Source organism: Vicugna pacos, chromosome 1 (genome assembly GCF_048564905.1).
Source record: "Vicugna pacos chromosome 1, VicPac4, whole genome shotgun sequence".
In the NCBI taxonomy this organism is placed as follows: domain Eukaryota; kingdom Metazoa; phylum Chordata; class Mammalia; order Artiodactyla; family Camelidae; genus Vicugna; species Vicugna pacos.
The window spans coordinates 50,183,722-50,201,232 of NC_132987.1; the positions used below are offsets into that span (position 1 = coordinate 50,183,722).

The 17,511-nt window shown below is 33.6% G+C and overlaps 1 protein-coding gene across 4 annotated transcripts in view; it reads right to left on the reverse strand.

Moving 5' to 3' along the window:
- Positions 1-17,511, reverse strand: part of CCDC39 (coiled-coil domain 39 molecular ruler complex subunit) — a 61,304-nt gene that overhangs the window by 26,679 nt on the left and 17,114 nt on the right. For 3 of the 4 annotated variants that reach the window (XR_012072830.1, XM_006210639.4, XM_072961529.1), the window contains 8 exons: positions 15,388-15,507; positions 13,583-13,729; positions 12,427-12,585; positions 11,554-11,646; positions 11,330-11,458; positions 8,281-8,472; positions 5,629-5,732; positions 4,956-5,088 (listed from right to left, as the gene is read on the reverse strand). Coding sequence is in view for 3 of the 4 variants with exons in the window: in XM_006210639.4 (XP_006210701.1) it covers positions 4,956-5,088; positions 5,629-5,732; positions 8,281-8,472; positions 11,330-11,458; positions 11,554-11,646; positions 12,427-12,585; positions 13,583-13,729; positions 15,388-15,507 (1,077 nt within the window). In the remaining variant the exon portion in view is untranslated. Of the gene's footprint in view, positions 1-4,955; positions 5,089-5,628; positions 5,733-8,280; positions 8,473-11,329; positions 11,459-11,553; positions 11,647-12,426; positions 12,586-13,582; positions 13,758-15,387; positions 15,508-17,511 lie in introns of those variants that run through there. The other variant, XM_072961531.1, reaches the window with a different exon arrangement.

Genomic DNA, 17,511 nt, shown 5'->3' on the forward strand with positions numbered 1-17,511 from the left:
GCCCCACCCATCAGCCAACTTCCTGAGCCCCAGCCACCTCTAGACACTCCCCTAGACACAACCCTGCCCACCAGAGGACAAGGATCCAGCTCCACCCAGCAGGGGGCAGGCACCAACCCCTCCTGCCAGGAAACCTGTCCAAGCCTCTAGCCCAGCCTTACTCACCAGGAGGCCAATACCATAAGTAAGAAAACAACAGTCCCACAGCCTGTGGAAGGAGTCCGTAATAGCAGGCCAGATTCTACGCTGGGACAAACTGGGCCCTGGCCCTTGGGTGACAGGGGAGTGCACTGCTGGATTGCACAGGACTTCTCCCACAGAAGGCCACCTCTCCAAGGTCGAGAAACATAACCTTATGAATAAAACCATATGATCATCTCAATAGATGAAGAAAAAGCTTTTGATAAAATTCAACATCTATTTATGATAAAAACTCTCCAGAAAGTGGGCACAGATAGAACATACCTCAACACAATAAAGGCCATATATGACAAACCCAAAGCTAACATCATACTCAATGGTAAAAAGTGGAAAGCATTTTCTCTGAGATCAGGAACAAGACAAGGATGCCTACTCTCACCACTTTTATTCTATTCAACATAGTTTTGGAAGTTCTAGCCACAACAATCTGAGAAGAAAAAGAAATGAAAGGAATCCAAATTGGAAAAGAAGAAGTAAAACTGTCACTGTTTGCCAATGACATGATACTATACATAGGAAATCTTAAAGATGCAACCAGAAAACTACTAGAGTTCATCAATGAATCTGGTAAAGTTGTAGTATAAAAAATTAATATATAGAAATCAGTTGCATTTCTATACACTAACAATAAAACATCAGATAAAGAAATTAAGAAAACAATCCCATTTACTATCATATCAAAAAGAATATAATACCTAGGAATAAATCTATGTAAGGAGACAAAGAATCTGTACTTCAAAAACTATATTGTTAAAATGGCCATACTATCCAAGGCAATATACAATCCCTATCAAATTACCAATGATATTTTTCACAAAACTGGAACAAAAATTGTTAAAATTTGTGTGAAAACACAAAAGACCCTGAATAGCCAAAACAATCTTGAGAAAGAAGAGAGCTGGAGGAGTCATGCTCCCTGACTTCAGACTATACTATAAAGCTACAGTAATCAAAAGAGCATGGTACTGGCACAAAAACAGACACATAAATCAATGGAACAGGATAGAAAGCCCAGAATAAACACACATTTAGTCAATTAATCTACAACAAAGGAGACGAGACTATACAGTGGAGAAAAGACAGTCTCTTCAACAAGTGGTGCTGGGAAAACTGGACAGCTACATGTAAAAGAATGAAATTAGAGCATTCTCTAACACCATATACAAAAATAAACTCAAAATGGATTAAAGACCTAAATGTAATACCAAATACTATAAAACTCCTAGAGGAAAACATAGGCAGAACACTCTTTGACATAAATCACAGCAATGTTTTTTTTGAACCAGTTCCTAGAGTAATGGAAATATAAGCAAAAATAAACAAATGGGACATAATCAAACTTACAAGCTTTTGCACAGCTAAGGATATGATACCATCATCAAAATGAAAAGACAACCTACAGAATAGGAGAAAATATTTGCAAATGATGTGACCAACAAGGGACTAATTTCCAAAATATATAAACAGCTCATACAGCTTAATATAGAATATAAAACCAAGCAACCCAATCAAAAAAAATGGGCAGAACACCTATATAGACATTTTCCCAAAGAAGACATACAGACGGCAAACAGGCACATGAAAAGATGCTCAACAATGCTAATTATTAGAGAAATGCAAATCAAAACCACAATGAGGTATCACCTCACACCAGTCAGAATGGTCATGATGAAAAAGTCTACAAATAATAAATGCTGGAGAGGTGTGGAGAAAAAGGAATCCTCCTATAATGTTGGTGGGAATGTAAATTGGTGCAGCCACTATGGAGGACAATATGGAGGTTCCTTAAAAAACTGAAAATAGACTTACCATATGATCCAGCAATCCCACTCCTGGGCATATATCAAAAGAAAACTATAATTCGAAAAGACACATGTACCCCAGTGTTCACAGCAGCATTATTTGCAACAGCCAAGAAATGGAAACAACCTAAATGTCCACTGATACATAAATGGATAAAAAAGATGTGGTACATATATACAATATAATACTATTTAGCCATAAAAAAGAATAAAATAATGCCATTTGCAGCTACAGGGATAGACCTAGAGATCATCATTCTAAGTGAAGTAAGCCAGAAAGAAAAAGAAAAATACAAAATGTATCACTTATAGGAGGAATCTTAAAAAAAAAAAAAGACACAACTGAACTTATTTACAAAACAGAAACAAACTCACAGACATAGAGAACTTATGATTACCAGGGAGTAAAGGGGGTGGAGAAGAGATAAATCAGGAGTTCCAGACTTGGCAGATACTAACTACTATATATAAAATAGATAAACAACAAGTTTTTACTGTACAGCACAGGGAACTATATTCAATATCTAATAGTAACCTAAAATAAAAAATATATGAATACATGAACCTATAATTAAAAATAATGAAAAAGAGTATTAAAACGAATGTATGTATATATACGCATGACTGAAACATTATGTTGTACCCCAGAAACTGACACATTGTAAATTGACTATATTTCAGTAAAAAAGAGTGCTAGATAAATAAATACACTAGAGACACACAGCTTATAAGTTCACAAAGTTTAACAAAGTCTTTAGAGTGTCAAGGGAAGAAATCACATCACCCAGTTTCCCACCTTCTTTTGGGCACTACCCAGTGGGCAGACAAATGTTTAACCACCAGCCTTCTGGTGGGAAGCTGGGGGAAGAGGCTGATTACCACGATTATTTATAATCCCACTATGGCCAATTTTAAGTACATTATTAACGTTATTCCACTAAATGCAGCACTTGGAAGAGATATGCATTAGCAGACCATTATGCAGTGTTTCTACTATACAGATATAATAGATGTTAGTAATCTTAAGTAGTCTTAAGAGAATAGGTAACTGTAAAATGTTGTAAAATAATTTGAAAATGATATGTGCTGAGTACTTATTACTTTTGTTTATAATGTAATTTAATTGTAAGTCTATATAATTTAATTTTTAATAGTAGTTATGGTTAACAGCTGACTTATAAAATTTCAGAAAATTTAACTATCAGCTCTTGTGAGCTAGTGTGAGCTGGCCCTAACACACTACTGGCACTACCTCTTCCTCACACCTTGCCTGTAGCTGCCCTCCCTACATGTGCAGCTCTCTAGGAGATAAAAACCAGTCCCCCATTCCCATTGCTCCTTTCTCAGGAGGCAAGCCTATTTTGACCTCAAGACATCACATCAGTGTATTCCAGGCTTCAGGTAGACCTCCCATGCCAAGATCTATTGAAAGCTATCATTCTAAAATGTTGGAGTAAGTTTCCTCTGTGCACCTATACCCAGATAAGAATAATTCCCTTTGCCAACCAATGAACTTCAACATGAAACAAAAGAAGTCTGTGACTGGCACATTTAGGTTTTCACCAATCAAGAAATATAATCTGATCTAATCTTGTGAAATACATTACTTGTCATATAATAGACAATTTTCATTGAGTTTAAGACCTTCTGAAAGATTGCCTGGCAGTTTTACAGTTGGTGATTGATGGTGAATAACATAGCACATCTCCAAAACAAGCTTGGGATTTTTGCAATCAAAATCAACAGCTACAAGATTATGAGTACAACCCTATTAGGGCACAATCAGTTCACATGCTACCAATCTAATATTTTTCTAATTCAGTTAATTTCTGTAAAAAGTCACTAGTTTTTAATTCTGTCATCAGAAGGTCTATTTCATATAAATTTCATGGTCTTTACATATTTCTAATAAGTCCTAACACCCTCCCATTTCATGTGCTACGGAAAATCATGGTCTTAAGGGGAGAAAAAGCCATAATTTTTAAAAAATAATGTTGTATGATTTGAACTCAAATACCACTCAAGTCAAGATTATTGCATGGATGTGCAGTATACTGTACATATGTATTTAAATGTAATATAATGTATATGTGCAGTCAAACTGTAATAATTCTACCTAATAAAACTGAAAAGGGGAAAAAAAAGATTGTTGCATGGCTTCATTACTCAGGAATTTTATACATACACAACAGCACACTGAGGAAGCTGGATTCTATCCAAATATAAGTGAAACCATACTTGACATAAGCCTCAACAAATGGAGGATTTTGCCACCACCTTCAGCTGCCCCTCCTCTTCCCCCTTTCAAAAAAGAGTAAAAGCAAGAAGTAGTACCTACAGTGATAGGTCACACAAGTCAATCTGAAGTTTTCAAAGAGGAAATGGTGAACCAGCCTTTTCCAGTTCCTCAAAAGTTGGCTTTAATGCCACCAGAATGACAGAGATGAAGGTAGAAGGGGGATGCCAGTGAAGTGAGTGAAACGTTAGCACTTAAAAGCCCATTTACCAATAAATGGTAGAAGAATGTAAGAGGTTCAAGAGATAGATGATGAAGAAGTAATGAATGTAGACCATTGCTGGGAATCTGATCACAAACAAAAATGAAGATAATCAGTTGTAAAACAAAGGCACTTTTCAAGGTATATTTGCAATATAAGACTATCTGTATGAATGGCAAACAGGAATAGGGACACAGTAAGAATTGAGAAGGCAGAGAATCTAAGATAGAGGGGCTACCTTTAAAAGAAGACATCAAAGTTAAAGGCTGAAAGTGAAGAGAACAGAGAATTAGGAGCTTAAGATTAAAAAAGGGGTCTAACAACTCAACAATCTGATTACAAATGTGATCACACCAGAAATTTAGGAGCCTCTTAAAAGACCTCCTACTCCTCTGATCAAGAGTCTAGTTAAGTCACTGTTGCTAAATTTGCTGTAATTTTTTAAAAACCTTACCTTTACACCTCTTTCCTCCTCCCTTAGCATGTCTTCCAAGTTAGTAGCTTTCTCCTCCACAGACATAGTTTTCTCAGTTATATGCTTTAATTTTTTTCTTACAATCTGATTATGATTTTTAATTTTGTATAACCTATAGAGAATTTATGAGGAAAAAATAAATTTATGAGGAAAACATGTCTAAAATATATTTAATGCAAACAAACAAGTAATAGTTTAACCTAAGATTTCTTCATATAACTTAAAGTTTTCTTTTGCCATAAACGTTTTTATTACCAATATATACTTAATAAGCCATAAAAAATATTTCTCCTAAGGTGGAGAGGGTATAGCTTAAGTGGTAAAGCACATGCTTAGCATACACAAGGTCCTGGGTTCAATCCCCAGTACCTCCTCTAAAAATAAAGAAAGAAAGAAAGAAACAAACAAACAAACAAATAAATAAATAAGCAAACCTAATAAACTCCCCCCTAAAAAGAAATAAAATTTTAAAATAACAATTAAAAAAAATTTTCTCCTAAGCCTTTGTATTGAAAAACCCAGGAAAAGTTTCTTAAGTTTAATGATTTAGTAGCTATAATTTTACAGTTATTTAACCAAAAAGTCAAATATTCAATAATTTTTCTAGGGTTAGTCAAAAACCATAAACATATTTAAATATCTTTTTTCTTACCTTGTTGTTTCTTCACTAATGTCCTTTTTTATTTTGGAAATATTTTTCCTCAGAGCTTCTAAATCACTGGAACTTCTTTTCACAGTGGCTTTTAAAGAATCCAGCTATTTATTAGTTAATAGACAGAAATTACATATTTACTTTGTATCTTATAAATTAATTTCATTTCTGAGAAGTTCTGTTCTGAACACCTTGATTTCTAGGCTACATCACACCCACAAATAAAGTAATCATGTTGCTGCAATACATATTTAACAATTTTTTTTTGATCTGATACTAAATTTTAAATGACTTGTATGATACTATAGAAATCTACACATATAAGTTAAAGGTACATACAGCAAAAGCTTCACAACACTATATTTGGTAATGATTTCTTGGATATGATACCAAAGGCACAGGCAACAAAAGAAAAAACAGACAAATCAGACTTCATCAAAATTAAAAACTTCTGTGCCTCAAAGACAACAACAACAATGCAAAAAGGCAACGCGTAGTATGGGGAAAAATATTTGCAAATTATATATCTGATAAAGGACTAATATCCAGAATATATACAAAACTAATTAAACTCAACAACAACAACAAAAAAAAGCAGCCTAATTAAAAAATGGACAAAGGACTTGAAGAGATACTTCTCTAGAGAAGGGATACAAAAGGCAAATAAGCACATGAAAAGATGCTCATCAGTAACCATTAGGGAAATGCAACTCAAAACTACAATGAAGTAGTACCTCACACCCATTAGGATAGCTACAATCAAAAAAACCCCAAAATAACGAGTGTTGATGATGATGTGGTGAAACTGGAACCTTTGTGCACTGTTAGTGGGGATGTAAAATGGTATAGCCACTGTGGAAAACAATATGACAGTTCCTCAAAGTCTTAAAAATATGATTACCATACGATCCAACAATTCTGAGACAACTATACACCCATGTTCATAGCAGCATTATTCACAATAGCTAAAACATGGAAGCAACCCAAGGTCTCAACAGATGAATGGAAAAGCAAAATGTGGCATGTACATACAATAGAATAGAATTTATCCTTATAAAGGAACAGAATTTTGACATATGCTATACCATGGATGACCCCTAAGGACATTCTACTAAGCAAAATAAGTGAAATAGGCCAGTCACAAAAAAACCAATATTTAATGATTCCATTTATATGAGGTACTTAGAGTAGTCTAAATCATCAAGACAGAAAGTAGAATGGTGGTTTCCAGGGGCTGCAGGGAGGAAACGATGGGAAGTCATTGTTAAATGGTACAGAGTTTCAGCTTTACAAGAAAAGAGCTATGGGGATGGGTGATGGTGATAGCTGTGCAATATTAGGAGTGTATTTAATACCACTGAACTGTACACTTAAAAACAGTTAAGATGGTAATCGTATGCTATATGTATTCACAATAAAAAAAAATTTTGAGAAAAAGAAATGAAGTACTGATACATGCTGTAACACAGATGAACCTTGAAAACATTATGTAAGTAACCTGACAAAAAAGGCACCATATTATATGATGTCACTTATATAAAATGTCCAAAATAGGCAAATCCATAGCAACAGAAAGTAGATCAGTAGTTGCCAGGGCCTGGTTGGAGGAGGGAAAGGAAAGTGATTGCTAATGGGTCTTCTTTGTGAAAGACAAAAATATTCTAAAATTAGATGGTGATGGTTTCACAATTCTGTGAAGTACTAAAAACCATTGAATTGTACACTTTAAAAGAGTGTATTATGATATGTGAATTCGATCTCAATAAAAAAATTACAAATGAAGGAATTCTTTTTGGCAATTGGTTTAAACTTCAAAATTTTTAAGAATGAGCTATTAGGAGTGACATTGAATTTATGCAAGAAATTCACTTATTTTACTTTTTAGGATCGTAATAATTTCTCTTTGGACAGAAAAAAAATCTTTCCTTCTTTATCAGAAATAAAAAGTATAACAACTTATAGAATAGAATGCTCTGCAATATTCCAATTTCCCACCTAATAGCAATAACTTCAGATAACATGGCCTCAAGGCACAAATTTCATAAAGATCCCTTTATTGCTAACTAAGGGACTGCTAACTCTCCCTATGGAATCTAGTTGGCATGTATGCTCAAAAAAAAAGAACAAAGCAGGAGAAGTTTCATTCTCTCTTAGTCTGTTTCAAGGTATTTTACCACTATATTGTCCCACTATCACACTAGAATATTTTCCCTTACCAAGATGAGAAACTGAACTTAAGCAGGTAGCTCCACCTAGAATCTGAGAATTAAAACCACCATACATATGTAGCACTGGAAGGACATTGCTAGTTATCACCAATGTCAATAATTCACCTTCACATTTGCGCATTTGCCAACTATCTGATAATTACGATTCGCAGTCAAGACTCTTCAGGAGCCTTCAGCCTCAGGTCTCTTATAAGCGTGACAGGCAAGTTGGGCATTGCACATCTCCAGGGGGAGCCCGTCACGCCACCTGTAATGTGAATGACACCCACCTGTTGCCTTCACCAACCAAGGTCTCATTAGAGTATCCCAAGGAAGTTCCACAAAAAGAACTAGAAGGCAGTTCCTTAATCAAAGGAAAGTCTTTATGGTTATTTGTATAGTAATTTGTCATAAACACACAAATTAGTCTTTTTTGTTGGCATACCTCATCTTTCAGCTGAATTCTGTTAGCTTCATGACGCTGATATTCCATTCTACATTTTAAAACTTTACGATCAGCAACAGAAATTTTTTTCTCGTACTCTGCATTATTCCCAATCTCACTTTCCAAAAATTTGATCTTTTCCTTAACCAAATTTTCTTTTTCTCTTATTTCCTGCTTTATCCTTGCTAATGCCTAGGATTTAAAAAATGCGTTAAATATATACTTAATATGATGAACAAAACTAAAACTAAGAAGAATTTAGTTTTTTTAATAGTCAAAATTTATTTTACCAAAACTTCTCAGAAAATTTTTTTACAGGGAGACTATTTTATATTAATAAAGCACAATATTAATATACTAGACAATAATACCTATAAGTTCTTATTTTTAAAGGCCTCTCTATTTTCTTTCATCCATCTGGTACTTTGCTAAAGAATGAGAAAAATATCAACCTTTTATCAATGGAAGATGACATCTAAAAATATAAAAGTATTGAATAGTTTTCACATAGAAAGCTGGATTTCAATGACATTTTCCAAATATTTCACAAGACTAGCTTTTTTCATTTTTTGAGAATAATATTTTTGCTACTAGTTTCAATAGGAATGCCTTCACTCAGGCTTTTTGCTGGTCTCGGGAATACAAAATAACTAGAATATACAAAGTAGTAACTGAGGTGTGGACAAAGCACTATGGGATCAAAGAGGTGATGAAGTCTACACAAGAGAAATCATTAAAAGGCATTACCTAAAAGGCTTTGCTTGAGTCAGGCCTAAAAAGATAAACAGGGCTGCATAAATCCTCTAGTGTGGTTAAAGTGTAGCAGGGGAGGGCAGGGATGGAACAGGGATACATTAAGAAGGGGTGGGTACAGATGAAAGGGTTGGGGCTGGAAAGGTAGAAGTTAGGGCCAAACTATCAAGAAATTCAATTTTTCAATTACCATGTTAAAGAGGGTCAACTTTTAAGCAATGTGGAACAAAGAAGATTTTAGAGCTGTGGAATTAAAAGGCCATATATGGTTTTTACAGGTGATTCTGATGGCAATATGTTAGATGAACTAGATGGAGAAGGAAAATTGACCCTAAAATATATTTCTTTCAAGTTTTCTGAAATGGGGTCCCACCAAACAACTAACCCCAGGAGACTGGTTCAGGGGAGGGTATATGTTCTGAAATCAGTAAGTTTTAGAAATGCTGCATGTAGTATTGTACATATTGGCATATTAAGCCAAAATATATCTGAGATGCACTGCATTTTTAGACACATTTTAAATTTGTTTAATCTAGTATTCCCATCTCCATAACAATTAACATTCTATAATTGCAGCATTCTACATATATCTACTGTGTTCATTCAACCAAAGGAGAGGTCAAAACTTCCCAAGTTTATATATGTCAAACGATTATTCTAGAATTTCCTGACTTATAATTAACTTTTCTATCACTTAATCACATGCTTTAATATCTACTTCAAGGTTCACGTTTCTTACCAGTGTAATGTATTTACAATTGTTTTCGTATAGGTGATGCTTGTAAGTAGCATCCCAAAATGTCTACACTAGAATAGAACTATAATAGACAAATATTTTTTCCTTTCCTAAATAATGTAGAAGTTTATTCTAAGAAGCCAATTTCAGGATCATATGGTCAGATTCCTGCCAAGAAGGCACTGAGAAGGCAGGAACTATTTTGGAGGACGAAGAATAAAAGGGTCCAGTCTCAGATTAAATCCTCTAGTGGTGTGAAACGGCTCTCACTGGCTCACCAGAACTGACTTACACACCTCTTCTCAACTCTGTGATCAGTGGAATCAAGTTGGTATAGAAGTAGTTTCACCAGACATCAGAAATGCTACATATCAGGAGCCAGGCCTTAAATACATCCCCCTACCTATGGAGCCTCTTCTTAGCACTCTCTCTAGTCTCCATCAATACACACTGCCAGATGTCACTTCATAAATAAGGAACCACTATGAACATGACCAGGGAGCTATAAGCTGTGGATTCCACCAAATCAGCAGGCTGAGTCAGTTTAGCTGTATGGTTGTATGAGAATTCAATTATGGATCTGCGATCTTGGATCCGACACATCTGATTTACATAAAGGAAGCAATCAGGACTTGGTGTTTGAAAGCAATAGAAAGTCAAGAAAAAGAAACTAACATCAGCATTAAGAATTTAAAGGAACTCATAGTTAAGATTGGTTCTTCCATGTCCCTCCTAGGGAGGCACAGGCCATCTTGTTGCTAAAATACTGATTACTTGCAGAAATTTATATTAAAAGAATAACATTTTACATATAAGTTACATATAACAAGTAAACCACATCAAGGAATCAGAATTCCAAACTCCTAGTGCCTGAACTGCTTGCTGAAGGCCTTTCCATGGAGTATATTCAGAATGAAAGTCAGCACATTTTCTCACCTGCCTTCTTTCCTCCTCAACTCCTTCTCCTTCCCAACTTTCTCCAATCTTCTCTAATTTTCACTCACCACTATTTTATTCTTTAATGATTCCCCCAAAAGTTCTCCTAAATTATCTCTGGAAGTAGCAAAAAATAACACGTGTTTAATCAGAGTGGTGTTCTTCCCCTTCAGAGCTTCTAGCCCATGATGGGTGCCTCAGGTTCAGAAGGGGAAGCTGCAGTCTAGGTTTCTTTCCTACTCTCCTTCCTTCTTTATTGGCTATCCATAAGGCTCATTTCCCTATACCTGTAATTAGCACACAAATAGCACACATGTTAAATCCAAGGCACCCTGGACAACAGTGTATAAGTCAGGGCATTGGTTTTACTGCAGTAACACTATCTGTTGATTTTCTCTTGTCCCACATTTCAGAGTCTTCAGCATAATATATATTAAGTAAATAATCTTCATAAAAATCACATTTCTAAATGGATACAAAGTCAACTTTAAAAAAACATTTACCAAAACCATTGAATCATGCTACAAAAGCGACTTTCAAATAGGGTGATTTACATTTGAAATGAATGAGTTAAATACAAAAGAGATAAATACAGCTGAACACTGCAACGACCAATTACTTTACCAAGGCACAGTTATCGATGTCTCGATCTCTCTTCTGCATCTGTTCTATTGTATTCTCCCACTGTTTAATGAGTTCTTGCCTTTCATTATGAATCTTACGAAAATCTTGTGCTGCTTTATCCAATTCTAACTGTCAAATAAGAGCAAATAACATTTCTGTGAATTTAAGTGCTTTTGCAAACATCACCTTGACAACTAAGAAATAAAAATCTTTACTAAACCAACCTGCACACTGAGAGTCTCTGCAAGTTCGTTGTCAAGTACCTTTCTTCTCTGATTACATTCCACAGTCAGTCTTTCTAACTGCAGGGTCAGTGCCTATGATGTAGTTACACACAAAAATATTCATAATTATCATTTCATTAACATAAAAGATATTAGTATATCTCACATTAAGTGATATTATAAGTCATATTATAGTATATATATTCATTTATTTGATATCTAAAACAACTACAAAATAACATATATATATATATATTCATCTTTTAACTGCAAAGTGTTGCAATGAAAACTCAATTGTTTCTAAAAAGACCTTTAGTGCTTTTTAAAGTTAGAAAAGGGATTAAACAATCATTTGCCATTTAAAATTATTTTAAATAATGCCTGTGGTATTAAATCTATTATAAAATAGTATGTTTCATGATAACTAAAGTACTACCAGATTTAATTATAAGTAGATATTTAAGTAATGGTCATAATAATATATTAAGTAATCAATAGCACTATGGTCTCAAATCAGCAAAAACTATCTGTAACATTCAAACTATTACACAAGAGAAGTTAAAATACTTATCCATAGTCTTAGCACAAAACTTTCTTTTATGAAATGCTTTTGAATAAACTTCTCAATCAGGATTCTTAACCTGAAGTCCCTAGATCCCTAAATGGTCAAAGAGCTTCAAAGGATAAGTAAAACTTGCAAAATTTTGTATTTGAGCATATTCATTTTTCTAGAGAGAGGATACCTGACTTTAATAGACCCCCAAAATTTTGAGAACTACTTTAGAATTATAAGTCCAACTCAGATTTTAAAAATGGTTGATATTATTACAGATTCAGAGAAAATCTAGTATTTTTTAATTTACAATATCTCACCCTAATTTTATTATCATCTTGTTTTGCATACTTCTGAAGAGTAAGGGCATCACTGTCTTTACGAGCTGATTCTTCCAGCCAGGCCTCCAATGCTTGCTGGTCCCAGTTCATTTGACATTTCAAACCATCCAATTTTTGAGTAGTTTTAAAGATATAATTCTAATTTCCAAAGAGAGGGGGCAGGGAAGATTACAAAACATTACTTACTATACAAACTAAAATTAAACATAAGATTACATATTACAGAACATATTTAAAAGGAAGAAAGAAACCCCGTCCCTGTCCCTGATCTCCAGATGTATATAACATACCATATTTAATTGTGTAACTATCATACTTATATTTTAGTTGTTTAGTTGTGAAATAGAGGGGAGATGATTACACAAAGTTGAGAACAGTAGTTGAACCAAAGTTTGCTTAGAAAGGCTTTCGGGTAGCTCCTCTAGAGCAATCTCATAAGTCACTTCACCAAAGCCACGACAAGTAGGTACATAATCTTAGTAAAAATAACGTGCTTGATATGCTAACTCAGACCCAAGACAAGCCCCTTTCAGCCCCATTTCCAACCAGATTGTTGCCTCTAAAAGGCCTCTTAAATAGAAATTTTGGAAGAATATCTAATTGAAATAATCGTAGTAGTTAAAGAGATAAACTATTTCTGTTAATGTATTCATTTAACAAATCTAGATTCATAAAAAAATAGGTCAATATGCAAAAATTAATATAATAAGATATTTATGTGTATGTATACATATATATACATTTTGTAAAGAGAAGAAAATCAAATTTGCATATGTAAAAGAGAAGAAATCAAATTTGGAAAGAGCTCCCAATTAATGTAGCTTTAAAAAATGTAGCATTTATAAATAAATTATGCCTAATATGGCATAACAGGCAGCCAGCACGGTACTTTGCACATAATAAGGCTCAATGAGTATTTGGTAAATGAAAATTGTGAAAATAAATGTAATATTCTGTCATTGTTGATTCAAATCACAGCTCCATGTGACTTCCACTGTCCATAAAACAACCTAAGTGGATGTCGGGAAACTAATGAATGCCTTTGCCATACAGAAAAAAAAAAAAAAATCGATGTTTATTGGGTGAGAGAAGAAGGAACAATGGCACAAAATTTAAGTAACATTTTGAAACATACTTCCTTATCACTTTTCTTTTCCCGTATTGAAGCCATCTCATTTTCCAGTCGCTGAACTTCACCCTTCACTCGCCCCAGTTCTCTTTCAGCAATAATTTTAAAATGTTCTTCGCTTTCAATCTCATGCTCCCTGGCTTTACAAAGAGACTACAGAATAATATACAGGACAGAAAGACTTTTAAAGTTTTAATATTATAAAATATTTATAATAATACATTAAACAAAAAGATAATAAAGTTCCTACAAAATGTTAGATTAAGTAGTATTAATTCCTCTTCTCTGAAACCCACACCACGTCAGACTTTGTGATTCAGTGTGGTCATTGTTGCTTACTAGTTGTAAAAAAGTCAGTTTGTGGAATGTGCTGGGAAAAAAATGTCAGCAATTTTCAGGTATTATGTTGGTCTAGGGAAACTGCAGGAAAACAAAGTCTATAAAGATGAGACCTGAAAACATAATTCACTTATCTAAAAATAAAAACGAAATTGATTAAAAAATACTTAGGAAATAAAATGTATGAATTGATCTCACATTCTAATTAGAAAACATAATTTTTAAATAATTTTGTAAACACTTATGGTTGTAAATATTTCCTAGAATATATTAATATACAATAATGCCTTTGTGTTAAGTTTTACTTAAAAAAATTGTACTTGTTGACTACTGATCTTGTAGGGCTTCAAAGTTATCACCATCAGTATTATTTTTACATTATTAAAGCTGTTACTGTTGTAGGAAGTCTATCATCTTTTGTCTCTATAATCCTATTTAATTGAGGTTTGACTATAATGAAATATACCTACAGAGAATCTCTGTCTATCAAATCCCCAACTCAGTGGTTTAATAACTTGAGGAAAAGATGTTATTCCAAGCCATTTTTAATTACTAAATCACATCAGGATTAAAAAATCCTGAGATTGTTTTTTTAAAGGTCATTAAATTTATAACTTTAAATAAGACTTTTAAAAACCATAAAAGTTATTTATCTATATTAATTATAAATTATTATTAAAAACACAACTGTTTGTTTTCAAGAATTACACAATTCTTCAAAGAAAAGTAGATGTATTTTTTAAAAAATAGTTTGAGATGGAAGTTAGAATACTCTCCAATGCTTACTTGCAGAGCTGTCTGATTTCCTGGGCAGCAACAAAGAAAGAGCTTCTACACATGAACAGATTATCCATAAAACAGATGCTTACTTAATTAATCACTCTAAGTTTTAATTTATATTATTTGTATTAATATTTCTAAAATGCATTATACTTTCCCCAGTTACCTTAAATAGTTTCCTAAATATAATTTAACTTCTCTGTTATCTCAGGATTGTCATTATAAATTTCAATTCTTAAACCATGTTAAAATAGCATGGTGTCCTAAGAGCTACTCAAGTGTGTGGACTCTGCCTCCACACAAAATGGCCCCAGGGGATTATGCTGAAAAATTTAAATGTAGACAAAAAATCTATTACGTGTTATATTAGGTCTTTTCCCACTTAAAGCCATCATTGCTCACTACTATCACTGTACCTTTTCATTTAATCTGCTGCCTAGTATTATATCAGACTATATGAATGATGATTTCTCATTCAATGAATTAATTATTCCATGAACTTGGTGACAGTAGATATCCTAAAAGTATTTTTTTCTACCTACTTCCAGGTTCAAGGCTATGTTCATAATCATTTAGTTATGCTAAAGTTTTCTCTTATATCTCTAAAACCAAATCATAGATGTAAATGTAATGTGAAATGTTCCATGACTATATATGATATATAATCAATGTGGATTTCAACATTATTATACCTGTGTAAATAAGAACTCTTGCTTGACATTTTTGAGATGAGAAGTCATAGCATTAATTCGATCTTCATAGTCACGTTGCTGATCTTGCAAGCTTGACTTTTCATTCTGCAGCTTTGACAACTGTAAATATTAAGTGCTATGATTAACCAAAGTCCTACTAAGTTTTCACCAGATTAAAAGATCTAAAATTAAAAGAAAATTAAATCTTCATTTATTTGCTTGTTTCAATAGCCATTTGAACTTCTAAAATCTACTGATCTTTTAAGTCTTATAAAATAGTATTGTGATTTAGAGATTACTGTGGGAAAATTAGCACCATATTAAAAGAGAATAGAAATCTCTCTCAAATTTATAGCTTTAGCAGGGTCATTGCTAAAATGCGTTTTTCATACAGCAGTACTTAAACAGAGGAAATGAGATTCTATTCCATAATTATATCACAAGATAGCTAAAGCAAACAAAAGCATAGCTACAAGATGAAATACAAACAGAGCATGAATCATAAACTTGAAAAGTAGCTGAACACCAGGCATAATAGCTTCTCCCTAAATTCCTATTCAAAACCAGTAGACTTAGACTAACCTTAACACAACAGAGTAACTCCCATTTGCTTACTACCTATTTTCTACTGTATTTTGTGTCTTTGAATTAGAACCTTGGGTAGAAACAAAACATTGTAAATGCAAAGCAAACAAACTTTAGTAAATTACAACATAAATTCTCAGGACCATTAGAATATGTCATCCCTCAAAGCAATATAAAAGCTCAACAATACAAACATATGCTTCCTTAGAGTCTTGAGCTGCGGTTCCCAAAATTGGGGTTACAACTCAGGAGGTGCATAACACCATCCACTGAAGTGCAGAAGAAATATTTGAATACTTAATTTTAAAGAAAAAAATAAATACTAATTTACTCATTTGTTATGTCCTTTATTTTATTAAACTTACTAAATATAGTTGACCCTTGAACAACACGGGTTTGAACTATGGGTCCACTTATTCCTGGATTTTTTTCAATAAATATAGTACCTATATTTTCATTTTACAGATCTTTAACTAAGTGTGGGGAAAAGTCTATGTTCAATTAAAGATCACAATATGTGGAATCAAAAGAACTAGGGTTTGAGTCCTGATTATATCCAAACTGTTTCACAGCTTCCTGTCCTTGGGTGAGTCATTTATCAGTTCCTGATTTTTGAGGCAGAGATAGCAGTACTCAAATCTGGGGGGACTAGCTCCCCTAACATTCACACTGTTCAAGGTCAACTATAATAATAAATGTGTATTTTTTGCTTTTTATTTCATTAATTTCAGTTTTTATTTTAACTCTTTTTTTTTAATTTATTAGAGGAGTTCTTCGTTTCTTTACTTTTTGTCTTACTGATTTTCATGAACTGAATGTTTATGTTACCCTCAAACTCATATATTGAAGCCCTAACTCCCAATGTGATGTTATCTGGAGGTGGGGCCTTTGGGAGGTAAATAGATTTAAATTAGGACATGAAGATAGGACCTTCTTGATGAGATTAGTGTCCTTATAAGAAGAGGAAGAGATACCAGAGCTCACTCTTTCTCTGCCACGTAAGAACACAGCTAGAAGGCAGCCATCTACAAGCCAGGAAGAGGGCTCTCATCAGTTATCCAATCATGGTGGCAGCCTGATCTCAACTTCCGGCCTTCAGAATTGTGAGAACTAAATGTTTATTTTTTTGAAGTCACTCAGTCTATGTTATTCTTATATAGCAATCCAAGCTGACTAAGACACTGATTTTAAAATGAAGGCATTTAAGACTGTAAGTTTTATCTAAGACAGATTTTTCGTCCTTACCCACGAAAGTGGATATGAAGCAGTCTTCTTTTAATTGTTCTCTAAAAGATGACCTTTTCCTTTCAATTTCTCTCTGCTATCCAGGAATATATTTCTGAGAAACTTGCCTAAGAATTTAAGATTGATGTCTTGGTCAACTTTCATAACAAAATACCATAGACTGGGTGGCTGAAACAACAGAAATTTATTTCTCACAGTTCTGGAGGCTGGGAGGGCCAAGATCCAGGTGCCAGCAAATTCAATTCCAGAGAAATTTCTCTTCCTGACTTGCAGATGGCTGCCTTCTCACTGTGT